We start from the raw sequence: 27,525 nt of genomic DNA on the forward strand, positions 1-27,525 counted from the left end.
TGTCGCTGAAATACAGTACTTGAATAAATTAGAATAATCTATATATTGGCTAGTTTTGTATGTCAACTTGACACAAGCTGGAGTTATCACAGAGAAAGGAGCCTCCCTTGAGGAAATGCCTTCATGAGATCCAGATGTAAGGCATTTTCTCAATTACTGATCAATGATGGGTGGGCCCATTGTAGGTGGTGCCATCCCTGGGCTGGGAGTCTTGGGTTCTATAAGAGAGCAAGCTGAGCAAGCCAGGAAAAGCAGGCCAGTAAGTAACATCCCTCCACCAGCTCTTGCCTCCAAGTTCCTACCCTGTGTTAGTTTCTGTCCTGCCTTCCTTTGGTGATGAACAATGTGGAAGTGTAAGCTGAATAAACCCTTTCCTTTCCTCTTCAGCTTGCTTCTTGGTCATGATATTTTGTACAGGAATAGAAACCCTGACTAAGACAATCAACAAAGTAAAAAAAAAAATTCCTTGTGAGTGCTATGAGAGTTTGAGAACTCATGTGACGTAAGGACAGTAAGTCACGTAGCTGGAATTATGAAGGATTATGGAAGAAACCTAACTGCTAACTCAGATGGCAATGATAGTGGAGCAAGCTTGCTATATTTTATAGCTCTGGGAGTGAATTACCCATTATCTTAATGTATGCTTACACGAAACGATTATAATGTGATAAGTTGCTAGATACTATCAAGAACTTAGAGCAATGGTCATTTATGGCATGCAATGCCTCAATCTCATGAAAATACCGGGATTGGACATATAGCCATGCAATTTTTTATTTTTTGGCATTTTCTTACTTAAATCATTTATCCTCCTCCAAGAAGCTATTTCATATATTTAGTTAAGAATATTAAGAATTAAGTGTTTAACTCTCTGATGAACTTTCACAATATTAGTTGTATACAGTCCACTTTCCAGAAAAATCATTCAATAACATATTCAGTGAAAGATATCAAATATCACTAGAAGTGTATAGATGAATGCATATTGGCCCCAAACATTACAATCCTAAAGATAAATACTTTAAGAATGGGGAAAATAGTATGCAGAAATGATAAGTTAAATACCAGGTAGATATTCCAATATCTGATCTCAGTGTGACTCATCTGAAATAAGCATTTTTAACCATTTCCTCTGAGTGTCTGGCATTTTGAAACGTACATGTCAATAAAGGTTTGCATAAAGGTTCCTTTTCAGCATCTTGGGAATATGTAAGTCACTTTTAAGAGAAAGAGAAAAAAGGAAGGAAACACACACACACACACACACACACACACACACTCTCTCTCTCTCTCTCTCTCACACACACACAGACACACACACACAGACACACACACAGAGAGAGAGAGAGAGAGAGAGAGAGAGAGAGAGAGAGAGAGAGAGATGCTGTTTTTGCAAAAAAAATAATAATTTGGCAACAAATACTGGGTCATAAGCACATGCCAAGTAATTATCAGAAAGCCGAATTTCTTGGTGCTTTACAAGTGTGATCTTAAGATAATGGGGTGAACTTTGCTTCATGATGTTTTACAATGTGTGCTATGCTTTATGGTGTGGCTTTAAAAAGGAGAGAGATTTGTAAAGCATTCTGGGAAGGTCTGCCAATTAAAAAACGGAGATTGGCTGAAGGTTTTCAGCAATTGAATTTTGAATACAGATGGTGCCAAATTGAGTGTTTCCATAGCAGCAGACTCTTCCTTAATAACTTTTAAAGGGGAGGGGGTACATAAAAGAGGAAACCATCTCTCTGCAGATGTAGATTTTTACAGCATGTCTTCAGATTGATTTTGAAGCTAATTTATAGTTAACTGGTGGTTGTTTTAAATTGACTTGAATGTTACTATATTCTGAGAAAACATTTAGAGAACATCAGAAATAAATTTTAGGAAACTTATCAAGACATAGAATGGCATGATTTAAAAAGCATTTCTTGGTCCCTAGCCAAAAATGTTGACTATCATTTAGTTACTATTGATCAGGGATTTTTGGAATCTAATACCCTATCCTTAATCTCTTTAATGCTTTTTTTATTAATTTATATATTTACATCCCTATTGCAGCTTCACCTCCCTCCTCTCCTCTCAGTCCCTCCTTCTTACCACACCTCTCTTTTTTTCCTGTCCCATTTTCCTCAGAGAATGAGAGTCATCCCATTGATATCAACCCATATTGGTATATCAATTTGCAGTAGGTCTAGACACTAGTCTACTATTGAGCCCAAGCAAGGCAGCCCAGCTATGGGAAAGGGATACAAAGTCAGGTAACAGAATCAGACAGCCTCTGCTCCATTTGTTATGGGTTCCATATAAAGAACAACCTGCACATCTGTTACGTATGTGTAGGGGGCCTAGGTCTATCCCATGCATGCTTTCTGGTTCTGTCTCTGTGGGCCTCTATGAGCCCAAGTTAGTTGATTCTGTAAGTTTTTTTGTGTGTTCTTTACATGTCTGGCTCCTTCCATCCTTCCTAATCTTTCACAAGAATTTCAGAGATCTGCCTAAGGTCTGGCTGTGTGTCTCTGCATCTGTTTCCATCAGCTTCTGTGTGAAGCCTCTGAGATGACAGTTAGGCTAGCACAACTGTCTAGCATAGCAGAATGTCATTAAGGTGTCAAGCGCTGTTGTGGCCTGGGTCTCAATTTGTGCCAGTAATTGGTTGGCCATTCCCTCAAATTCTGCTCCATCTTTATCCCTGAACTTCTCGTAGGCAGGAAAAATTGTGGGTTAAAGATTTTGTGGGTGAGTTTGTGTCCCCATACCTCCATTGGATGGCCTTTTCAGGATCCATCTTCCCTATTGCTAGGAGTCTTAGCTAACTACGTTCACCCTCATAAGTTCTTGGGAGTTTTCCTTGTTGTAGGTGTCTAGTTCAGTCCAGAGATGTCCCCTTTACCAATCCTAGTTCTCTCTCACACTTAATCCTTCTTAGTCTTTTCCACACTTAATCCAATTAAGTCCTCCCCACACCCAGTCCCTCCTATTCAGTCCCCCACCCCCTCTCCCATCCAGTTCCCTCCTTCTGTTTGTGCCTGGCACTAGCAGGCCTCCCTGGGAATGCGGGCATTCTTGTGAACTGGAAAGGAAGTGCAGGTAAGGTGCAGTTTGCTGCTACTAGGTATACCTAAGGGGGCATGGTGGGCAAGGGGACTGGGTTGGAGTCCTACCTGTTTGTCCCTGGTGCCAGCAGGCCTCCAGGGATGCGAGCAGATCTGGATGTCCCTGCTGCCACTTAGTGAAATTCTTAGTGACTTGTTATTTTTAATACCTTTCTGATTCATACCAGATAAGATTTAATTGTACAGATTTAATCAAAGATAAAAGTAACTTATGTTATACAGATTTAATGCTCTTCTTTCAAGTTAATATTACTTTCTCATTATTATGTGGTGGTTTTCAAAAAAATGATGATATAAATCATTTCAGGAAGAGCCTCATTGATAATGTTCATATCAGGCAGTAGTGTCCTCATAAATCTAGTATCTCATCCTCAAATTGCATACCCAGCAACTAGAGTTTGGTACTTTACCTAAAGGCACATACTCCCTGGATTTGATCCATCTGCACAAACTGAATAGTCAAAATACTACATTCGAAACCATTTGAAAGAAGAAACAGGAGACTTGAACTCTTATAACATTGTAATCTTATAACAGTGATGATAATTTTCTCATGGTGCCATCCCTCAAACCCTACTTACAATGCTTGATGATGACTAACAAATGTAACAAAAATCATAAACTGCTCTTACAGAGAAGGTACATAAACTTAACCATCTTTAAAAGAAAGAGAAATAAACCATTTACCTCACTTGGTATCAAACACAAAATAGCACATACTTGTTTCATCGTCTTTTATACTCTACACAGCAAACCACTCTTCACCTATAACAAAGACAAAAAGATACACGTAAGGCACACAAACATATAGACATGTGTGTGCACACACACATGACAGAGAGAGACCAAAACGTTAAAAACAGAGAAGAGACTTATCCTCACCCTTCTCCTCTGTTACATTGCAAAATAAAATTCAAGTACCTTAATATAAATATAAACTAATGCTTTGAAGATCTGGGTCCCTACAAAGATTTCAATTCCTGTGTAAATTTATGTTGCCTCCTACCATACCAGGAGAAATTTTCATATAATACTTTGGACTACTACCACTTTAAGAGATTTCCCCAATTGCTACAGATTCAAACAGCACCCACCCCCCTTTCAACATGGATAATGCTATCCATCATCATTTTAGTCCTAATTTTAATAGAAGACACTGGCTTTTTATTCCATTTCTGAAATGTTAGGTTCCTATCTTATAACTTGTTTATAAAAGCTACTGGGAATATGAATAGGTAAAAATAGAGGTAAGGATATAATCAAAATATAAAATTGAAATATTATTTTATATAGAAATATACTGTTTAAGACTGTAAGGAAGGTTTTTATGCTAGTTGAAATATAATTCACAGATAAAGCACTCACACCGGTCAAATGAGTATGATATATAAATTGAATAAAATAAAGGCAACATTTACCTCTGACACATGCCAACCCCAATTATTCTTTATAATAATTAATTCTAACCCTGGGAAATGAAAGTGAAGATTAAAATTTTCTGTTCTTTCACTAATTTTTTTCTAGAATGGCTCTTGAATTATAATCACATCTTTTAAAAATCAAGTTTTATAGCACTATAATAATACATCATGATGTATCAATGAGTATGGAGGAAAATAAAAATGCATCTTCAGAATAACACAGCTCATATGAGTAAGGGCCAGACTTCCTGAACTCAGCACTTTACTGATTGATTTGACTCTCTTAATACTGCAAAGGCAAGAGGAGGACTAATGTACAGGCTGTCAAGAAAGTTTGATTTGGGGCTGGAGAGATGGCTCAGCTATTAAAGGCTAGGCTTACAACCAAAAATAAGAAGGTGTGATTTGAAAAACGTCCTCAAAATAAGTCAAACAATAAAATAAGACCAAGAAAGGAAACAGAAAGGCAAAGGATAACATAAAGTGCCTTGCTTGAAAGGAGATGGAAATTAAAGAAGAAATTTGGTTACTAAAGATGCTAGGATCTAGTCTTTATTTAGAATTATAATTGAATTACCAGTTGTAAAATTGTTCACAGAAAGACATAGCGTTTTGTGATAATATAATGAAGATATTAATTTAATTAGAAAATTTGTTCACAGTTTTTGTAATGAGCTGAGAACAAAGTTCAGTAATTTACCTAAAATGGGAAATGTCCTGGGTTGTATGCCTAGGCAGGGAGTTCCCAGCAGTGCCAAAACAACAAAAGAAAAGTTCATTCTTTCCACACAATATTGCCAATCTCATTAGAAGTGAATTTAAATAGTATTTTTAGCATTGGAAGTAGATGGAGATGCTACAAGAATAGTAGAATATAAACTCATTTGTATTTGTGAACCTAACTTTGTAAAAACAGAGTCAACAAGATACTATATAAACTGACAGTACATTATAATATTTAGCAGTTATTATTTGTGAATTTTATGTAAACTTATTTTTTCCTTTGTACTTCTTTGTGTTTTCCAGCACTAAGTAATCAAATGTGTTGATTTTACATTCAGAATGTGTTTTAAATATATTATAGTGTTGGAGAGTTTCTCAAACATATTTTTCAGTTCTACCCCTTTAAAAATTCATTTTAGACTCTTTAAGAAAATCAAATACATACACACACTATTTTTATTTTTATATCATAGCTCTTTGGGATACAGTGTGTCATTGTATACATTAGACATAGTTAAGATATCCGTCATTCCAAAGTATCTGTTTACCCACCTTCCAGCATCATTGCACACTGAGAATAGAAGTAGTAAAAGCCAGAGACTCGTATTTACTTGAGTAAGTCTGGTGTAGGAACAAAGCAAGTACTTCTTAAAAAATCAATGTTTAGAAATTAGCAAAGTGCTGAGTAGATATCTAAATTATTGTTCAGTTTTCAGATACTTGCAGTATAAGTATCAAATACTAATGAATGACTACTTGCACATATTTACAAATGAAGAATCTTCCAATATTTTGTCTTATTAGGAATGTACAAATTTGAACACAGTTTACTAAAACTCTCACGAATATATTTATTCCTTATCTTCATTCCCTACCACACTGTTTATTTGTACATAAATTCTTTCATTGAATCACTGCTTACATTTTTAGTTTGCCCTTCACAGGGAATTATGGAGGAGGTTCTGGATTAGCATCCCGCATTCATAGATCCATTTTGGCCAATAAGTTGTAAACTAAAATTCTACAAACACATGGGACCTTAGAGATAATTTTCTCCAATCAGTCAATTAGAAAAAGGCATCCAAAGATTCTAAGGTCATTTTGAAGCTGATGTTTTTGTTGTGTTTTCTTTTAATACTATGTCCTTTTCTCATTGTTGGTTAATTTTCACAACACCAAAGTTTTCACTTTTAAGTTTGGAAAAACATTCTGAGATGAGTAGAAGAACTAGTCAGCAGGCTGTAAAGCAATTAGGATGATGCTCTCCTGAATGGAGGTTTTCATGGAACTCTCAAATTAGCTATTTCAGCTTTTTTTAATGTTCAAAGTGAACAGAATAATGAACGGGCTATTTAGGAGGTTTTGGACTGAGGGGAGAAATCCTTTCATTAGGTTCCAAGTAACAGCTAGCTTATTAAATGGCAAGAGATGGTGATTTAGTAGAGAGGGGAAAAAAGGATGAAAAAATAGAGCAATGAAATTAAATGCTCAGTAATACCCTTGCAACTGGCAGCAGCATGTTCATATCAGATCAGTTTTGTGAAAAACAACTGAACTAACATAGTTCTGCACATCTTTTTCATGCCTACCAAGAGAAAACTTAACATTATGTGTATATATGCAGCAATACTTAAGGACAAAGTTTGTCCCTCAACCATGCTCAAATTAAACGTCTCTGGATGTGAATTTGATGTAAAGGCAGGTGCTATCAGATAATTTCTACTTTTCCTATAATACCTATGTCCACGTTACAAGAGTAGGACAATAGTCACTAAAACTGGGATAGATGGAACATTAATTACTAACATTCTTCTCACTGGAATCAGTCTCATTCACTGACATAATGATACGCTTGTTAGAAGCAGGAATTTCCTACTGGCACTAGTTACATCTAGTAAGTTGTTTTGAGTGGACCATAAAACACAGGAAAACTGGAGAATCAAGTGCATTCACAAGAATGTTGTGGTTAGGTTGAAACATTGTAAAGGGAAACAAAACGAGTGATTTTGATGGAAACAGTGAGAAAGAAAAACTGGCAAAATTTTGGAGAGAAACAAATAATTGAAATTTCATGCAGTTACTTCTTTTTATAACCATATTAAAGGTCTAAATTTGAAGTCACTCTGTGCAAATGCATGTTCTGACCTTGTTGCTTAATGAGTTCAATCACTTCTCAAAACTTTCTTTTACTTTGTGTTTTGTAAAATAAATTGGATTTTTAAGGAAAAAAATCCCTCCTGTAATCCCAACTTAATATTCTGCTAACCAGACTCCCTGGTAGCTTATAAACATTCCAGTTCCTTGTTCCCTATTCTTTCAAGGATTTTCTCCCATAGCCTGTTTCTTCCATAGCCAGTTGGTTTTTCATTTTAACTTCCACACGAACACTCTAAGCATGTCTGCTGTTTCCCAGACTTCTCATCTTTTGTACACACTCTCACTACTCATTGAAGCATTGGTGACCATACAAGATCCACAGCTATCCTACTTGAGGGTCCAAGCCACACTGCATTTCCAGAACATTTTGTCATAAATGCACAAAAATTACAAAAGCTTTTGAGAATTTCTCATTTGAACTTTTACATTTGATCCTTCTGTCTTTAGACAATAAGCAATGTCATATGGCAAAATATTTTCATTACTTGCTGTCTTGGGGACAACCAAAAACTAATATTCAGTATTAGTGGGTTCATTTTGTTCCCAACAGAAACCTTTTCACTTTGTGATAGAGACAGAATGAGCTTTCTTCTTTATAAGTAAATAAAAATTTAGCTTTTATAAGAGTCAGACATGGGAGTTCTTAACAGAGTCTGTGAGCAAGTGTTTTGCTGATATTGCATGCAGTTTCTATTCTAAAAGGGCAACAGTTATCTATGTATACCTCCTATAAAAACAATGGTCAGTCAGCTACATCTCTTTCCTACAATAGTATTGTCTGGCTTATTAAACCGCAGTCACCTTGGAAGAAAGAACCTCATATGAAGTATAGTCTTCAGCATATTAGTCTGTAGGCAAGTCTATCCAATGTTTTACTTGCTAAGAGTTTATGTGATAGGCTCCAGCATACTGTGAGCTGTGCCATTCTTGGAAATTGGGTTGTAAAATTAAAAGTAATCTGAGGAAACCATGGGGGAGCAATCCAGTAAACTGTATTCCTCCATGGTCTCTATTAAGTTCCTGCCCTGGAACTTTCATGATGGACTACAACTATAAGCTCTAATAAACCCTTTTCTTCCCAAGTTACTTTGGGTCATGGTGTTTATCACAGCGACAGAGAATAAACTGATATAGTTGGGGGAGGATGGCAGAGTTGGGACAGAGATCCTTGAAGGGATTGTGAGGATTGTCTATTGCCATTGTTTTTCATCAGAGTCATTAATGGCACACTTATCATATACCAAGAAATGAATTCTAGGCATTGCCCAGAGTTTAGATACTGCTCCGTGCTTACCATACTATGATACATTGCTCATGAATCCTTCCTGTTTATCACCCATTATTAAGCTTTGCCTGTATGTCTTACCTGATAGCATCTTCTGAAATTGTACTTTTTTTCTTGTCTCACTCCCCTAATTTATTCTCCAGTTAGCAGTTTCATGAGTGATATTCAGAGTAAATGGTGTCACTTGCTGCCATTCTCATTGCATTGAGAATGAAGACTCAAATATTTACCATAGCCACAGAGACTCCAGGGAACTGTAAAATTCCAAATTTAGCTTTGCTTTCTCATCAATGGTGCATTTCACTTGATTTTATCTTGAAGACATAGCAAAAGAAAGTGGTCTAATACAAGCAAATATGGAACTAAATTGTTTACTTAGAAAATATTTATCTAAGGAATAAGTATCTGTTATTATAGAACAGTTATTACTTGTTGTTTGACGTTTATAAACATTCTAAATCATTCTCAGACACAGGAAAGGTTATCAACAAAATGGTTGGTATATATTAAAAGGCAATTAAGTAAAAACAAGAAAGAACACATGACATACAAATATAAAAACAAATAATTGTCAAATGTTCCAATAGCTTTACATGTCTAAAAACATACAGAAAAATTCTCTTGTTTGATACCAACTTCTGTCAGTGTTTTGTGTTTTGTGCAAAGGTTCCAGTACATCTGCTTTCTATGTATAAAGAGAATTATTTGCTTGCTGCAATTGCAGAAATACGATGTTATTCTATATCTCATTTAGAGAAAGCAGCAACAGTGCTTTATATTTGCTGTCACTTTGGAATTCACAGAACATTTTTCACATAGATTATGTCTTGTTACATTTCTGTGTGTTTTTTTTTACTATGGGGATATGCATTAGAAGATTTTTCTTCTAAAATAAAAGCAATTAGACCATTACTTTGGGGAATTTCTTAGCCATATGCTTCACTACAGTACCTTCTCTCCTCTCTCTCTCTCTCTCTCTCTCTCTCTCTCTCTCTCTCTCTCTCTCTGTCTCTTACACACACACACACACACACACACACACACATTGGTCTTTCTTCTTTGAATATACAGCTATCATTTACCCAAAGTAAATGGAAAATGCAGAAGCTATATACATATTTTCCGTTTTCTTTTCTATAAATTCAAATGTTTCAGTTAGAAGCTGCCATGCTACTTTAAAATTTGTGCTAAAATTTGGAGTTTATTTACATAGTTTGAATCATACAATTTTTTACTTGCATTAGCATCATTAATCTGGCAAAGAATTATGCACTTGTCCCTTGCATTTCAAACCATTTCCTGTTAAAGTTCATGAATTGCTAAGGTTTCAATAAGAAAAAAAGACATGAAAATAGGGCTTATGACTGTCAGTTCCAGTCTTTGACATGTTTTACTTTTTATCTAATGTTTTATATCAAAGTATATTTTAAAATTGAGGATAGTGTCTTTGTCTTAAATAGTATAATTATTTTTATATATGCACTAAATGAACACTAACTAATTGATTTTTACATATAATTTAGTATTTGTTTTCTATAGATGAGAAACTGAAGGTAAGAATTTGGCTACACTTCCACCAATTTATTTCCCCTCAATAAGAAGACCCATTTTCATAAATTATTTAAATGCATATCTAATTCACCTAGCACTTATTACATATATGTAACTGCTTTAGTAGTATATATGTCCATGAGCATTTTTGGGAATTAGAGAAATCATAATAAAATCATAATGATCTGTGGATGATTGACCACATGATATTTGTATTTTCTACACATTTTTTATCTCCTCTGTCCCATACTGTTGTCTCCTAAGTATATAAAAGTGTGGCCTATTGTCAGGTAATGGGTACATCAGACATTAAACAGACAAATACCAAACAGAGCAATCTCTTTATTCAGAGCCAAGGCAAGGAAACAAAAAGAAAATGATTAAAAAACTCAAAAGGCAGAGCAGTGCAACCTTGGGTTTAGTCCAAGAGAATGATGAGGAAAAAATGATTAATGGTAGTGATGCTGAAGCAGGCTGTGCCATCTGAACAAAGAGACAAACTTGTGAACAGAGAACACACACAGGGGAGATGTATAACTCACAGAACACATGTGGAAGAATCATCTGTGTCTTTACTCCTTGAGAACAGGCTTTACCTCAAGAATCAGAAGCTAAGAAACTAAAACAATAAAGCAAAGTAAAGTCTATATTTCAAATGTCTTGTAAAAGAATGTGTCATTTTTATTATAGCTAGATGGCACAGGGGAATGTAAATTGAATAGAATTTTACACATGATGACAGACAGAATTAGATTTTTATCTTCACAAGACTTATTTGACCAAAGGAATGAAGACAGATAAACAATATAGAAGGCCATTATTAGATTAATAATTTGCATTTTTGGCTACATAGTAGAATCACTACAGGAAGCTTTCAAAAAATGCTGTTGCCTTGATTCCACCCCAAACCAATTAATTCAGAACCTTTGGGACTAGGTCCCAGACACTGGTATTTTTTAAAGTACCCCAGGTAATTCAAATGTGTAGAGAAGCTTATGATCTAACAATTAGAGAAAGCCATGGGGGGCTTTTAATTAAAGTAGCCTAAGGAAGAGATAGTTAGATGATAGAGAGGTTAGAAGAGCAATTAAAAAGGTTGAAAGGTTGTATGACTTGGAATTCTCCGTTTAAAGACAGGAGGTTAAGTGGAATTGAGGACTGCATTTAGGTTTCCCTTTAAATGACTAGATAAAGAGATGTGTCCGGAGTTAGGCAAAGGAAGGGTGATAATACGGTAGATTTGGATATGTTGACACTTTCAAAATGATTTAATGGGCAGCTGGCTCTGTAGACCTCAGGAGATTGCTTAATACAGAGATTTAAGTGACTTCACCAGAGAGGTAGCAAATGAAGCAGTACATGGAAATGAATTCACCGGGGAGAATATGCAAATGAAGTGGAAATTAGACAGAGACCTCCCCCCAATGAATAGCAATATTTAAGGGGTGGACAGAGCAATCTGAGAAGTGGCCAAATTGTTAGAACAAAATGAAAGCACAATTCTGTTCTCTTGATCTGAAGAGAAGAGTTAAAAGGGCTTTGTCAGTGATGACACATAATGAAGGGCACTTTATGAAAATAAATACACACTCTACAGGCTCCAGCGCTATAGCAACTTGAAGGTTGCTGCTATCATCTGTAAAAGCAATTTCAGTGACAAAAGCCAATTTGAATTGGGTGGGAATATCACCTGGGATATGATTGTGGGGATGCTGGGTGGAAACTAGTGCTTCCCAAACTTTAGCATGACTATTAACTCACCAGAAGAATCTTGTATAAAATGGAAATGCTGGCTTAGAAAATTGAGGAGAATTTGCATAGAAAGTGTTGCCGTGAACCAAGCCAGCAATCTTTTTCCCTCATTAATTTATATGTTTATTCATCTTACATCCTGATCCTTGCCCACCCCTGCTCCAAGTAGCCCCCCCCAACACACACAGAATCCCTCTACCCACCTCCTCCTCTTCTTTCTAAGAAGGTGGGTCCACTGGTTATACTCCTGTCCTGGCACATCAAGTGCCGTGTTTGAACCACTGTTCTGTAGAGGAGAAAGACATGATTTGTTAGGTGGGTGGAAGGAGCATGTTGAGTTACTTAATTCTCATTTTCTTTTACACATCAGAAGAAATAAATGTGTTGTAGAATGAGATTAAAAATACAGAAAGTTTTGAAATAGAGTAATTGGCATCAAGATGTAGAACAGTCTACTAGTCTTTCTAGTCTTAGAAAATAGATGCAAGAACAGATCCATGTGTGGGACAGAGGGCACTTCAACTTAAGAGAAAGAACTGGCTAAGAAAAACATGCATACACATGATTTTATATTTTATGAATAGTTTGTATGCAGAGCATTATGTTGCACTAATTTTTATTTGCTTAACTTGAAAGAAGAATCTGTGGAGTGTTGGCATAACAATGACAGTGAACCCATGTCATTTTTCTGATCGCATTTCCTTTTGTTCATTTATTGCAAAGTTTGAGCACAAGGTGTACAAATGAAATTTCATGTGTGCTAATGAAAAAATATTTGTATTCCAATGAATGCATAAACATTGTACAAATTTATAGTGATGAATGGGTGTTGTTATGTGCACTGCATGGTTTTGGCATGCTAATAAATCAGTGGTGTTAAAATTGTAATGGGACCCTTTAACTCTGCTGTAATGTAATGGTGTAACTCTGCTGTAAGTTTCGATAACTTTTTAGGTTGTTAGCATTGTATTTGCTATATTTGACACCTCATTATGCAGTGACTGTGTGACTGGACAGATGAATTACCCAACAATAGCCTGCATTTCTATCACATCTAGATAGTTACTTTTCTGTTACTTGCATGTGACCTAGGATAATAAACTCAAATATTTTACAGTTCTTATATTAGCTTTCTTCCAGGGCAATAAATTCTGGAGATAGACAACTTCCAAAGTGAAGTCCATGTTTGTGTATGCCTTTTTTTGTGGCTAGTGGAACATCCCATGGCAGGAATCACTGAGAAACAAAACCACTCATCTTCCATGGTTAGAAAGAAACAACAGGGGAAAAGGGATTTGCAATTCACTTTTGGAATTCCTCTTCAATCACCCAAAGCTTTTGTACTAGGTCATGTTTGTTAAAGAATTCCAGATCCCTTTAGCAGGGTCAAGCATTTAACATATGGGCATTTGCAGGTACTTATAAAACAAATTTTGCTCCTTCAAATTAGGATTTTATGTATACTAATAGTTTTTCAGTTTTAAAAATCATCTTCCATCATGAGAACTTTTATGGGAATAATAAGACAAATACAGCAATAAATGTTCTTTAGAAGATATATTCATTATCTGTTTCATAGGACTATTTACCACACTGTTAAGATTATCACCCAATATTTATTTGCCAGCCTAATGATTGGAAAACAAAGAAACTGGCCTGGAATCCATTTCTTGCTCCACTCCATGCACATTTAATGTTATTTTGAGCAAAGCCTTTGGTCATTGTATTCTTATGAATCCTGTTTAATATCTTTAAAACTTCCATTTCTACAGGTCATACTTTTTTCAAAATTGGAAATAGGTGTTAGCAAATTCCAAAACTGCTTAAGTAGTATGCTGCTTTGTTTGCTTGGGAAAATGTTTTATTTAACAATTTAATACTTTGAAATGTTTCAAAAAGGAAAACTGAAAGCTTTGCAGTATAACCAAATACTCATCATTTAGAATCCAGAGCCTGTTCAATTACTTCATCTCTGTGACTACACACAATCTTCATTGCTTTCTAATGCATTCCAAAATAATTCTGTTTATTTTACTCCTAAATACAATGTAGATTTCTTTATCTAGAGCTCATTATTCAGGACATTTCTTTTGTCTATACCAACCTTGGTTTAGAAGACATCTCAGTATTCCACTTGATGAGCTTTTATGAATAAAACATACACAGCTATGTGGTGTATGCCGCTATCAAGATACAAAGAGAAAAACACCATCAATCCAGAAAAGGGCATTTTTAAAGGTTGGCTTGAGCTTACTTTATCTCACTTTCAGCATCACTGAGTATGTGGCCATAGGATTACCAAGGGAAAACATGACTAATGACCATCTAGGGGAACAGTATGGCTCTTGGCATGTTGATTGCACATGAAATTACAGTGTTGGCTAAATTCTTCAGCCTTCTCTTTTCAGCAGAAGCATCAATAAACATGCATGTCACACATGTCACAACTCATTACAGCTGCAAAGAACCCCATAGCACAGCCAATCTGCTTGCTCTTTGTTTCACCACTCAATACTTAAGAAGCCTGGAGAAATATTACATAAGTAGATAATTGCACATCTTTACCCCTATAATTGAGAGCAAATTGGGGACAGATATGGATAGTGAATTATGGCCATTGTTTATTTCATCTCTATAGATTACTGATCTCTTTCGTCATTACTTCTAAATTACAATATACTTAGTATACGATTAAGAGTAAATTAATAATCACTTCCATACTCCAAACAAATGTTATCTGTTTGGATGATATTGATATATTTGAAATTGAAGATTTATTGTGTTTCTGCCTATTGTGGATTTAAAGGCTTGCTTATCCCTGCATTGTAGGTTTTGGAGAGTAGAAAGGAGAAAAGCAGATAGTCCATTTGATAACAGTAACTAGAGGTTTGCCATGTCTCCTTGACTTTTCTCTAGCATCTGATATGTTATAGTACAGTAATCACATTTCTCCTCTCTTTTTCCTAAATGGAATTAAGAATATATGATTACCATAAATTTCTTTTCCTCTTCTTCATGAACTTGTATTGAACGTATTTTTGTAGTACTTACATATTGATAGATCTTCCACAAAATCATGTTAAATCCTTGTTGGAAGTCAAAAGGCTATACATCAACATCATCTATAATTTGGTTAATAGTTTCTTTTCCTTTTCATTGCTTTAAGTCTTTGAATGTCAAACATTGAAATACATTAACATTATTCTTGGTATAGCTGTATGTAGCTAAGTACAAAAATATAGTAATAGTGATTCCTTTATTTATTGCCTCATGAGACAATCTGTAATTCCCCATATTCAGGAGACAGTCTGTAATACGCCATGTTTTTTCTAACCACAAAAAGATAGTTCAGAGTTCATTGTCTTGACTATACTTGGGATCATTTTCCCTTATCTTTCCATACAGGTAATCATATATGTTCTTTTCATTTGCTCATGTGACCTTAGAAGATTAGCTCACAGTATAAGTGTTCCAGCTTGGTATTTTCTACATGGAATACTTGGATGAGCTACAAGATCACTAAAATTCACAGTGTGCACCCTAGCATATCATGGATGTGTCCTGATAATCTGCTCTTTAGTCCTTTTCTTTAAGAAAAACAATAACATCTTACTTAACAAGGCCCTTTTATGTTTGTGCCCATTGCTTAGATTCACCATCACAAGAACTTTGTGGCTATCCAGCTGCTATTTATTTATTTTTTTTACTCTTTCAGTTGAGGAAGCTGATTCTTGCCTAGTAAATTAACTTTTCCAATTAAAATTTGCTGTTTAATTACAAAACTAGGCCTAGAATCCAGGATACACTGAAAATCAATGTTATTTTCTAAAATTCAATGGCACAAACTTCTACTTCTCAGGCTATATCATCAGTGCTGAAATTGCTATTCTTTCTTCAGTAGCAGTGGATGTTCAAAATAGCAATCATTTCTTTTTTTACATACCAGTCATTCCTGGGAAAACTGTAGGAATTTATTTCAGTCAAGAGCATATATCAATAATCAAACCTAGCTCATTTAAGAACGGAAAGTAAAGAATTGGTTAGTACTTAATCAACTGAACTGTTTCTGCAATATTGTGATTCTTAGCATGATTACTGGGTTTCCAATTTGACACTTCTGGAGACCTGTAAATCAAGACTCATGCTGTGTCCCATTCTGTCATCCTGAGTCGTAGCTTTGGTTATTTACTTCCCTTCATTATCCAGCATCTATTTACTCTGTAAATCAGTTGAGAGGCTTTCTGCAATGGACCTCTATGAGAAAAAAATGTGTATTTCTGAGTTGCTTTTCAATTAGAAACATGCACAGATTGTCTGGGTTTATGAGCATATATTTTATTATTATTTCACTTTTGTATTTCAGTGGAATCTGGTATAAATGTAAATCTAACAGTATGAGCTCTAGTGACCAAATGTATTGCCATAATACATCTTTGGTCAATCAATCTCCTGAGGGAAAGTGTTGCAAGTGTGATAAAAATCTGTAATTTGAACTGCTGCCCATTATGGACAATTACTAGGTCTGTATGCTGTCCAACTCCCACACTGAACCATTTCCAGAATAATAGCTTAGCTTTGATGATCTTTAGACTTTATGTCCCTTTCATCTCTTGACAAAATGAAGTACCTGTAATGCTCCTAAATTTTTTTACATGTGTTTGTTCAGGCCTTCCCTGGTGATTACTACCAGTTACTCAACTGCATTGCCCAACTTTTTTTTACTCAATAGGTGAACAATTTTATGGTCTAATCATTTATGGCAAGTTCACTGTCCAGTGAATAAATGTACCATACTTATTCCCCTTTTGTGATACAGAGAATCAGACTAAGAACTCCTGTATGGTGAGCAAGCTTACTATATTATGCTTTTTACCACTGAGCAACACCCGCAGCAATACAAGCCCTAAACCACGTTGTAACTTTAGCAAACTGATCTCTATAATACAAGGTCGTACCACTTTTGAAGAAGAACCTCTAATATATATATATATATATATAATATTTCATAAGCTAACACTTTATTATATTTATTTTCTCAATTCCAATATATAATGAAAATTATACTCAGCATAAACATCTAAACTACTAAATAATCACAAACCGAAGTTATCTGTGTAAAAACTACACAAATGTAGAGTTTTTTAATTAATCATTCCATTTGTTTACATGTCAAATGACACCCCACTTCTCGGTTTCCCCTCCGCAAACCTCCATCCCATATCTGCCCTCTCCTCTCTCCCATTTGCCTCTATGAGGGTGCTTCCACTCACCCACTCACCCACTCACCCACTTGCCCACCGTTTCCCTCCCCACTGCTCTAGTACGCCCCTATGCTGTGGCATCAAACCTCCACAAGACCAAGGACCTCCTCTCTCACTGATCAGACAAGGCCAAATATATATCTGGAGCCATGGATCCCTCCCTGTACACTCTTTAGGTGGTGGTTCAGTCAGCCTACATTGTTCTTCCTATGGGGTTGCAATCCCCCTCTGCTCCTCCAGTCCTTCAGACAGCTCCCCAAACGGCTTCGCAGAGCTCAGCCTGATGGGTGGCTGTGAGCATCCAAGTCTGCATTGGCAGGTTCCTGGCCAAACCTCACCAGGAACAGCCATATCACGTTTCTATCAGCAAGTGCCCCTTCCAACAGCAACAGTGCTGGGATTGGTGTCTGTAGACAGGACGGATCCCCAGGTGGGGCAGTTCCTGAGTGGCTCTTCCTTCAGTCTCTGCTCCATTTTTGTCCCTGTTCTTCCTTTGGAAAGGAACATTTCTGGGTTAAAACTTTTGAAATGGGTGGGTAGCCCCATCCCTCAACCAGGGACCGTGCTTATTTCCTGGAGGTTGTCTCTACAGGTTCTATCTCCCCTTCTCTGTGCACTCTGGCTAGTCCTTCCTGTTGGGTCCAGGAAGCCTCTCATTTCCCTGGAGTCTGGAACCCTCCAGTTCCTAATCCTACTGCTATGTAATTTTAGCATATGCCTTTACCAACTAAGTCATACTGCAACCAGGTTGATAGTATTTATTTTAGTGAATATAATAATACTAATTTGAATTATGCCCCCCAAAAGAGAACAAACCTCAGAATGATAGAGGCAAATATGGTTTATTTGTAAGAAAACCAAAGGAAATACCTTTAGGGGGGTGGAACGGAGATAGGGAAAGGAAAGAAACTAAGAAAGCCAATTATTGTGAAGGCTATTGTTTTTAACAGTTGTTCAACATTGATAAGGGAACTCCTAGAGGATAGTGGAAAACACTTATAGTTTTTACCAAAAGCAACAAGGGCAGGAATCAAGGAGTAATGTTCTTCCAACTCTTATCTGGCATTGCCTTAATACTACTACTGAGGCTTTAATTCTCCCTACAAGTCTGCTCAAGATAAAAAAAAATCATAATGCTTGTATTCATGCAAGTGCCTGCTAATGAGTACACAAGGAAAGTATCAAATGTATATAGATTGGTCACTGGCAGCATCCACTACACATCCTTATGCTTGCAGGTAAGGTATCTACTGTATAGAGTGAGAAATAGAAAAGTAAACATAAATATAAAATAAATATAAATCATGGTAGTGTGTGATAAGTATCCACGAGTGCACAAAGGATGATCAGGAAACCTTTTATCTATAATAATGATATTTGAAAACAGTTAGTTATCAAAGATAAACCTAGAAGGAAAATGTATCTTCAACCATAAATGTAAAAAGCTGCTCACAAAAAACTCTGGAATAATTCTCTAGATACCTCCTTTAAAATATCCGTTTTATTGGCAAATTTATCATAAAGAGAATTGGAATAGGAAAAGGCAAAATACCATACCCCAAAATGTATTGATACCTATAAGAATCATGGAATCATAGCATCTGGATACTACTACAATGTTGGTAATATTTGGTTCTATGGGCTTTGGAAGTTTATTGTGTAAAATTTCCTTCACAGTGGCATGTGTATCAAGTATATTTGTAAATATCCTTGTTAAATATGTATAAAGATCAATGTCTTGTCTTATTCTCGTTTGAACATGAAAGCCAGAGCACAACCTCTGGAGTCAGTCCTCAGGTGTTTTCCACCATTTATTTGAGACAAGGTATCTCTTTAATTTGAAACTTCACTAAGTAAGATAGACTAGCTACCCAATGAGCTCATTAAGCCTGTCTCTGCTTCTCATCTTGACTCTGAGTTTGAAACATCCAAACACACACCCTTACACTCACAAGTAAATGCTTACATAATAGAACCAAGCCCTTCAGTACCGATCCAAGAAGTAATTGTTATTTGGTATCAGTGTCTGAGGTTGGATTTATATTTCTAAACATAGCACCAATATTCTAATTTATTCCCTTGCATGCAATTTAAGAGGAAGTCAACTTTGTCACCTGAGTGAGGAAATCATTTTACTAATTATTCTACCTACCCCACCCATAGTACCTCGGAAATTTTTAATGAGGATAGAAATGTTCGATGACGTTTAGATACTAAATTCCACTGTCTTCTCTTGAGTAGTATTTACTGTTCTTTATTTTTCCTTTCATTCCAGTTGAAAGAATTCAGATTCAGTGGGATGAGGTACAAGAACAGCTGCAGAACAGGAGACAACAGTTGAATGAAATGTTAAAGGATTCAACACAATGGCTAGAAGCTAAGGAAGAAGCTGAACAGGTTATAGGACAGGCCAGAGGCAAGCTTGACTCATGGAAAGAAGGTCCTCACACGATGGATGCAATCCAAAAGAAAATCACAGAAACCAAGGTTAGTGCCAAATGTATCTTTTTAAAAATAAACTACTTGTAGCAAATGAAGCCATGCCATAGATTAAAATTTAATAGGTTTTAGTGAAAATTACATCTTAAAAATGAGCAGTGGAATTTTTGGTTATATGTGTTTGTTTTTGAGATAAAATCTCAAACCCAAAATCTTTGGGGGGTTAGGGGGATGTTGGCTGGGAAACTGGGAAAGGGAATAACAATTGAAATGTAAATAAGAAATATCCAAGTTAATAAAGACAGAGGAAAAAAAATCCTCAAGATTACAGGTAAGTGCCACTACACCTACCTGCTCAAAATTTTGGGACACTGTACAGGTTAGAGGAAAACTGATAGCCCATTGTAACCTTAAAGTTAACTTTTGTCTTGTAATACGAACAGTTTGCTTTTGTTTTTCTTTGTTAATACAGGTTCTTAAGTAGCCTATTCTTGCCTTCATACTTCATCTTCCTGCCTGCATCCCTGGGAATTACAAGCATGTGCTTTCTGCTGGGGTTGAACTCAAGACTTCCTCTATTTATTCTCTTAAGTGAGATAAATCCTGGTTTATCACCTAGGTTTTATACCACACTATTTTTTTAAGAACACTTCAACCTAATATGCATACCACACTTCCATACTAGTATGACGTTAACTTAATATTCATCATTAATTTCTTCCTAGGAAAGTAATAGATAGATATACTTGCTCTTATATCTAACTGGCTCTAACTGGAGAAGGGAATGAGTAGGTATCAGAAAAAGGTGCAAGTGGAACTCGTACTCTCACTTTCTTCTCCCTTTCTCTGATGTTAACACAACAGTTTTTTTATGTCTCTTATTCTTGCTTTTCTTTTTCGCCATCTGTCTTTTAAAATGTTAGAAATATCTTTCCACTTAATAGTTTAGCACTTTCAAGGCTAAAAGGGAGGGGTAAGGAAATAAAGTGCATTCACTTTATCAAGTACCATGCATGATGCTTTATATACATTTGATCATTTCAAATCTTACATGTATTGGTCATCTGAGACATTAAATGCTAAACAATGGATACTGTTGAAAGATTTTTTTAACCAGTGAAATAACATGGTTGGATGGTTTGGATATTTGATCAGAAACTATCCACTGTTTTTCTCCATTCTGTTAGAAAGTCTTTCTGGCAGGCAAGGATCTGAATCTGATACAAGTTATGTTATCTAAGGAAAAAAACATAATTTTCTTGATAATGTCTATTTCAATTCTCAAATATCTCATATCCAAAGCAGTCTATTTATATTGTGTTAAGTTGTATTGAGATATAAAACCTGTGATATCAAGAACATAATACAATAAAACTTAATAATAATTGATTTGTTAATTATAGTCTATTAGAAACTGATAAATCCTTTTCTACAATCTCTGTCCAACTGGTCACTTGGGGACAAGCTTTTCTAGTTTTTTTCAAAACTATTGTTTTAAACATATGGGTTCCCCTAAGCCACTGAGATTATGCTCATTTAGTTCATGAATTTTATGGAAGGCCTAGGATTTCTACCATGTCTCACTGATCAGATCTTTCCCCCCATTAATTTCAGATACACTGAATGGTATTAATAAACTTTTAGCCAATCTTCATCAAAGCCACTTTGTTAGAGAATCTAAGCTTCTATGAAGTTAAGATCTCTGGTATATAAAAATTCTAGAAGGCTGTGTGGGATTTTAAGACTCATTATTACCTCTATTAGTATTAATTTCCTGGCACAAATGCATAAGTAATTTCTAATAATTGTTTCCTTAATTCTTGGTCTGACTAAATGAAATTAAATCCATGTGGTTATTCTTGATTGGTCTGTTCTTATCTATAAACTACTATATTATGAATTTCACAGATCATAAACAAAAAAGGTTAATGGATACAAAATTATCAAGAAAATGTTTGAAATATATGAGGGGGGAAAAAGGAAAATGAGATGTAAGTAGTGCTATATTTGACTCTAAATGTTGAAAATTGAAAAATAATCTTACCCTGAAAGAATCCTAAGGGGGTGTCAGGAATTATTAGGATATAATAAGTAGCTGTTTAAAAAATACTAAAAGAAAAGAAATTATAGAAGAAAACAAAACAGTCTATGTATCTAAATGGATTTTTTAAAAGACCTAACACAACACAGGATTTTATTATAATTATTATCTTTTTTAAGATTTTTAAAAATGGCTTTGAGTACTCTTCTGTCTCCTTCATAAAAATGACTTGGTCATTTTCTCTAGAAATTGTAGGTATTCTTGTCTCCTTTTAGAAATTTAATGATAGACATGTCCGTCAAAGTAAACATATGATCATAAGACAGATGAAAAAGATTGCCAAAACATTAATGTTTCCATCTACCTCCTTCCCTGGATGGTATAAAGGAATACTGAAACAATCCTATTGTTAATACTAAAGTTGGGTGTTAAATGCTAAAAACAGTGGTAGTCACTTTACATTTACTTTTTTAATTGGTTCTCACAGTCATTTCTTATGAAAAGGGCTCCTTTTTAGTGGTACGCAGAAGACTGAAGGCTGATGAGGTTCAGTGACTACTTTTGATAGGAATAGGGATGTGAAACAGGAATTTACAGCAATTATTCTTGTAGATGACTTCGCAGATTTTCTTTTCCACCCACTTTCTGTGTAAATAAAAGAAATTGATAAAACATCATGAGGCTCAGAACAAGACAACAGTAATTATTAATTGACAAATAAGATATTATTGATGAGCCAACTGGCTGAAAAAGAAAGTAACTGAATAGTGTAGTATGGGAACATTTTCACAGTATTTTCTACTCTGAAAAACTGAAGATAATTTCAAATTATATTCATTTAGATGAAACTACTATTTTTAAATCTTTGCAAAGTTAGGGAAAAAATAAAAGAGAGATTTTTTTCACAGCTAAATGTGTTCCCACTGCTGAGTGACGCTGGCAGGCTTACCATTTACAATTTTCTTTGAAGAAAAAGGTTTGGAAATAGATACAAGCAGACACTGGATAATCTGACCTACATCTCTCTCCTCATAAAGTATTGCTAGATTTGTTTCCTTCTGATTTCCAAGAGAAGCTACTAGTCTTGCAAGACCCTTATCAGATCTGGAGAGCTGTGGTTCTAACAGTCAGGCTCCATTACTGCCCCATTCCTGAGGACACAGTCTACTCTTAATAAATAGCAGTGAACGGCTTCCAACGCTAACACAATTCTATGACTTTTTTTTTTACCTTTTTTTGTTTTAAAAGGGTTAATCTGGATTAACAGCCTTGGCTGTCCTACAACTCACTTTGTAGGCCAGGATAGCTGAAAACACACACAGAGATCCACCTGCCTCCACCTCATGAGTGCTAGGATTAAAGGCATGTGCCACCATGCCCAGCGATCTCTTTAGTACTTAAAAAAAAATCATCATGACTGAATTTTACTGATCATGATTTCTAGCAATCTAGATGCGTTATTGATTCTAATCACTAATTTATACTAACCACATGCACAATATTATTCAAATAATGTGTATAATTTTTTTTAAAATTCTGAATTTTCACGTTTGTGTTATCACATGATTTTTCACCATTTTATACTTTTTAGTCGTTATCATTTTTGATTCGTCATAGCATTTCACTAAGTTCCAGCTTTAATTCTTACCTCTCTGGCTTCATATTTGTAAACTATCCATGTCTTAGTTAAAAAAATGGGAAGCAGGGGCTGGGGATTTAGCTCAGTGGTAGAGCGCTTACCTAGGAAGCGCAAGGCCCTGGGTTCGGTCCCCAGCTCCGAAAAAAAGAACCAAAAAAAAATGGGAAGCAATTGTACAAGTAATATCATATTCACATTGTAGAAATCACATGTGAGATGACAGCTGGGAAAGCCTACCTTAAAATCAAAGTCAAGATAGAAGGAGATAGCAGTAGGAGAACACTAGTTAGGCAGAAAAACAGACTCCAGATAGTCTATTCTATGAATTACTAATTAATGGGTTACGATAAACCTATACATAATCTATTTTACATTCTCTCTTTGCTGAACATTTGGTATTCAGATTATTTAATTAACCACATCTTATTTGATCTTCTTAGGGTTGGTATAAATATGCTCTCTTTCAAGAGACAGATGTTACAAAACAACCCCCCTAAAACAACCCAACACACACACACACACACACACACACACACACACACACACACACACACACACACATGATTCAACAGTAAACAAAATCCCTGCCAACAAGTCATAAGAATCCTGTGAGAGATTCTCATGTGCCATTTAGAACTTTCAGAAAAGGCAAAAGTAGTATTCCAATGGCACCTGAAACTGCCAGCACTCATCAGTCTAGGATTTGTTTCATTTGGCACAATCTTGGTTGAGTTCACAGCCTATTCGCCAGGCTAAGATTGGACCAAACTTGGCAATGGGATCTTTGGAAAAAATTATTTCTTGATCATTTTGAATTCTCTTTTCCAGTGGCAATAAAGATTTGGCCAGGCTCACACTTTTCATTTATTTTTCTCCTTTCAGCTTTTGAAAATGAAATTCCTTTTTTCTCTCTTCTGTGATTGCTTTTGTGTCAAATTCAGCATAAAAGCTTTTCAAACGTGACAGTATTAGCTGTTTTGTACTTGGGTGAGCTAAGAGTACATGAATTCAATAGAGAAGTGAAATCTTGTTTGAGCCTAGCTGATTTGGCTATTTAATACTTGAAACTATTTGAAGGGAGAAATTAATAACTTTCAATTATTAAATAAACATTCCTGAGGCTGAAAAAGCCTATGTTTTAGATACATCTTTTACCAGAGCATAGATACATTATAATTGTAATTAATTTTCTTATTAAAACCTGTTCTATAATGTACCTACACTAGCCACTTGAAAATCACAAATTATTTTAGTAGGAAATAAAAATGTCAGGGGCAATTCTTTGATAAACTTAAAGGCTACATTATTATTTTATGTGTGTGGGGGGGGATGAAAGTTATATATGAGACAGTATTCTCCCTGTATTATAGGTATTTACAATGATAGAAACAAAGGTTTATATATGTTAAGTATACACATTTTGATATGTATGGATATAGGTATATATGCAAGTATGTATTCTAGAGTTACAAAAGTAACTGAAAGTAGTAGTGATTTCTAATCTAATAATGAAAAACATTGTCTAATATTATCTGTTCAGAACCTACCATCTGTTCATGCATTTTTAAATGTCCCCTTTATTTTCCCTGTAACACTGCCAAATGATTAAGAATCAATAAGCTAATAGTACTTTTCTTCTTGTAGTACTAGGAGGCCAATAAACTTAAAACATAGAGAACATACCTTATATCTCTGATATAACACAACTAATATCAGAGTAATTTCCCTTGTTACTTGTACGTATATTGAAGACAGAGTTTCCATGTCTTGCTTTCCTTTATACTCTGATCACACCATTATTTTTGCTAGGTTTCATTCACAGTTTAACTTCTTCAGTACTTGAAAATATACTGTGATGACTGTAGAAATCCATTCCTTCACAAAAAGCAAACCAAAAAAAAAATAAAACAAATTTTAGAAGATAATTGTAGAAATTCTCCTCTGAACTCAGAAAGTTAACCAAAAGTTATAATCTCTGACATGTTATACTTCTGCAAGAACAGTGAGGTTTTCCTGTCCTTTTCTTCTAGCTCCACAGTAGTCTGAAGGATCAGCAACCTTGGAACCACTGGAAAAATAAAAACAAAAAAAGATGGATAATCCAGTCTTTACTTGACCTGACTTAAAGCTAACTCCCTATGAAAAAACATCCATTTATGTTCATAATATACATCACTCCATAGAAGTTATTTAACATAACATTATATATTGGCAGTGATACTCATTGAGGATTTAAAAAAATTTAAATGGGCATCTGGGTATTGACATGTCATTATGGGGGGTTCGAAAGCTCTGGTATATTTGTGGAGAGTGGAGAAGGTCTTGGGCATACATCCACAAATATAGGTAAATTAAAAGAGAAAAACTATAAACAAGTACCACATGGAAATTCTGTCTTTGAAAGCACAACAGCTAGCATAAAACAGTCATGATGAATGCTCAAAAGATATAATCCAGTCTGAGAAAAAGAAAAATAATATATAAATACATAAAGCAAAAACTGAAAAAATAAAGTGACATGCAATTCAAGAAAATGTAGCTGGCTGTTTCTGATTTTTAATAACAGATTGAGTATCTGGACAGGTAAGCAAGGGGAGATACTTGAAGAATACTATACTCTTATAAACTGTAGTAGCCATCTCTACATTCTCTACACAATAATAACAGGATTCATATTATTCTGTTTTATAATAAATCCTCTTCAAGATTGTCCACAAAGAGATGAAAATTCTATAGTGTAAATTTTCAGATTATGGAATAAAATTGAAGATAAATAGCTGGAACACATTGAAGAGTTTGAAAATGAAAGAAATTATATACTGCATGCTAATGGATGCACTGTGCTAGAGAAGAAATCTCATTAAAATTAAAACTACCTTGAGAAAAATCAGAATAAAAACATAAAATCCTAAAAGCCTCTAAAGAATAAAGTGTGTGTCATGTGCTGTGAAAAAAAAATAAAAGGACTATCTCAAATCAATAGCCACATTTCCTATCATTGGAAATTGCAAAAAGAAGAAAATTCTAATGTTATCATAAATAATAGATGCTATACTGGATAACAAAAGAAAGAAAATTGGTTCAATATGGAAAGATTTAGAACTGTGTTTAGATGCAACCGACAGAGTTCTTTTTTTTTTTATCTTTTTTTCCTCCATCTTTACTAAATCGGGTATTTCCTATTTACATTTCAATTGTTATTACCTTTCCTGGTTTCCAGGCAAACATCCCCCTAACCTCCCCCTCCCCTTCTATATAGGTGTTCCCCTCCCCATCCTCCCCCATTACTGCCCTCCCCCCAACAATCCCGTTCGCTGGGGGTTCAGTCTTGGCAGGACCATAGAAATTGAAATATTATTATATGACAAATTCATTATGATTCTAATAGTATAGGATAGATAAACCTCAAAGTCATGCCAATTCATACAACCCAGTCAAAAATAACATTGTCTCTCTCTGGTTATATGTAAAACAAATAATAACTGGGGATGAAGAAAATTGATAGTTGAAGGTTGTTATTAATATGAGGTAAAGAAAACCTTGCCTCAGAATTGGACTTTAGGAATGGTTGCATATATATGTGACTCAATTTACAAAATAAAGTATACAGTTTCAATGCGTGTATAATACATGGGTTATTTACTGGTGAATCTGCTTTTTAAAGTATATTCACACTTCATGAAGACTGAAGGGTCTTTTTCCTGATTTTTAAAGTGCAAATATATGATCTCATGACAAGACATATGTGTGAATGTAACTTCCTATAGTCGTTCATAGCAATAAAAAAAATTACCTAGAAATCTGGGTAGGGTGGTTCTGGTGATTTCTGATGTTATTTTAGGGGTGGTTTCTACAGGAACACTTCCACACACTTTCAACCATACTTCTCTTAGAATTCTGGGTTATTTGGATGATTTGTTAATTACAACACTGCTTAAGCCTTTTAATAAAGTTAGCAAATTAAAGTGAGAGCTCAAATAAAGAGAATGCTTTCCAAATGTCATAATGAAATTAAGGTAATGAAGTACTTGGAGGACTCTCCTCCCATCCTTTTTTATAAAACTTATTCCAAAGAAGCTGGAAGAGAAATGGGGCCTGAAAGTAAAGAGAGGAAAAATAAATTGTATGCCATTAGTTTAATTA

General features: G+C 35.1%; 1 protein-coding gene across 8 annotated transcripts in view; it reads left to right on the plus strand.

Moving 5' to 3' along the window:
- The window catches only part of Dmd (dystrophin), a 2,349,574-nt gene that overhangs the window by 1,683,497 nt on the left and 638,552 nt on the right, over positions 1–27,525 (plus strand). For all 8 annotated transcript variants that reach the window (XM_087599109.1, NM_001370876.1, XM_087599108.1 and 5 more), the window contains 1 exon segment: positions 19,539–19,750. In XM_087599109.1, coding sequence (XP_087455235.1) covers positions 19,539–19,750 — 212 coding nt within the window.

The sequence above is a fragment of the Rattus norvegicus genome, chromosome X (assembly GCF_021556685.1).
Source record: "Rattus norvegicus strain SHRSP/BbbUtx chromosome X, alternate assembly SHRSP_T2T, whole genome shotgun sequence".
NCBI lineage: Eukaryota > Metazoa > Chordata > Mammalia > Rodentia > Muridae > Rattus > Rattus norvegicus.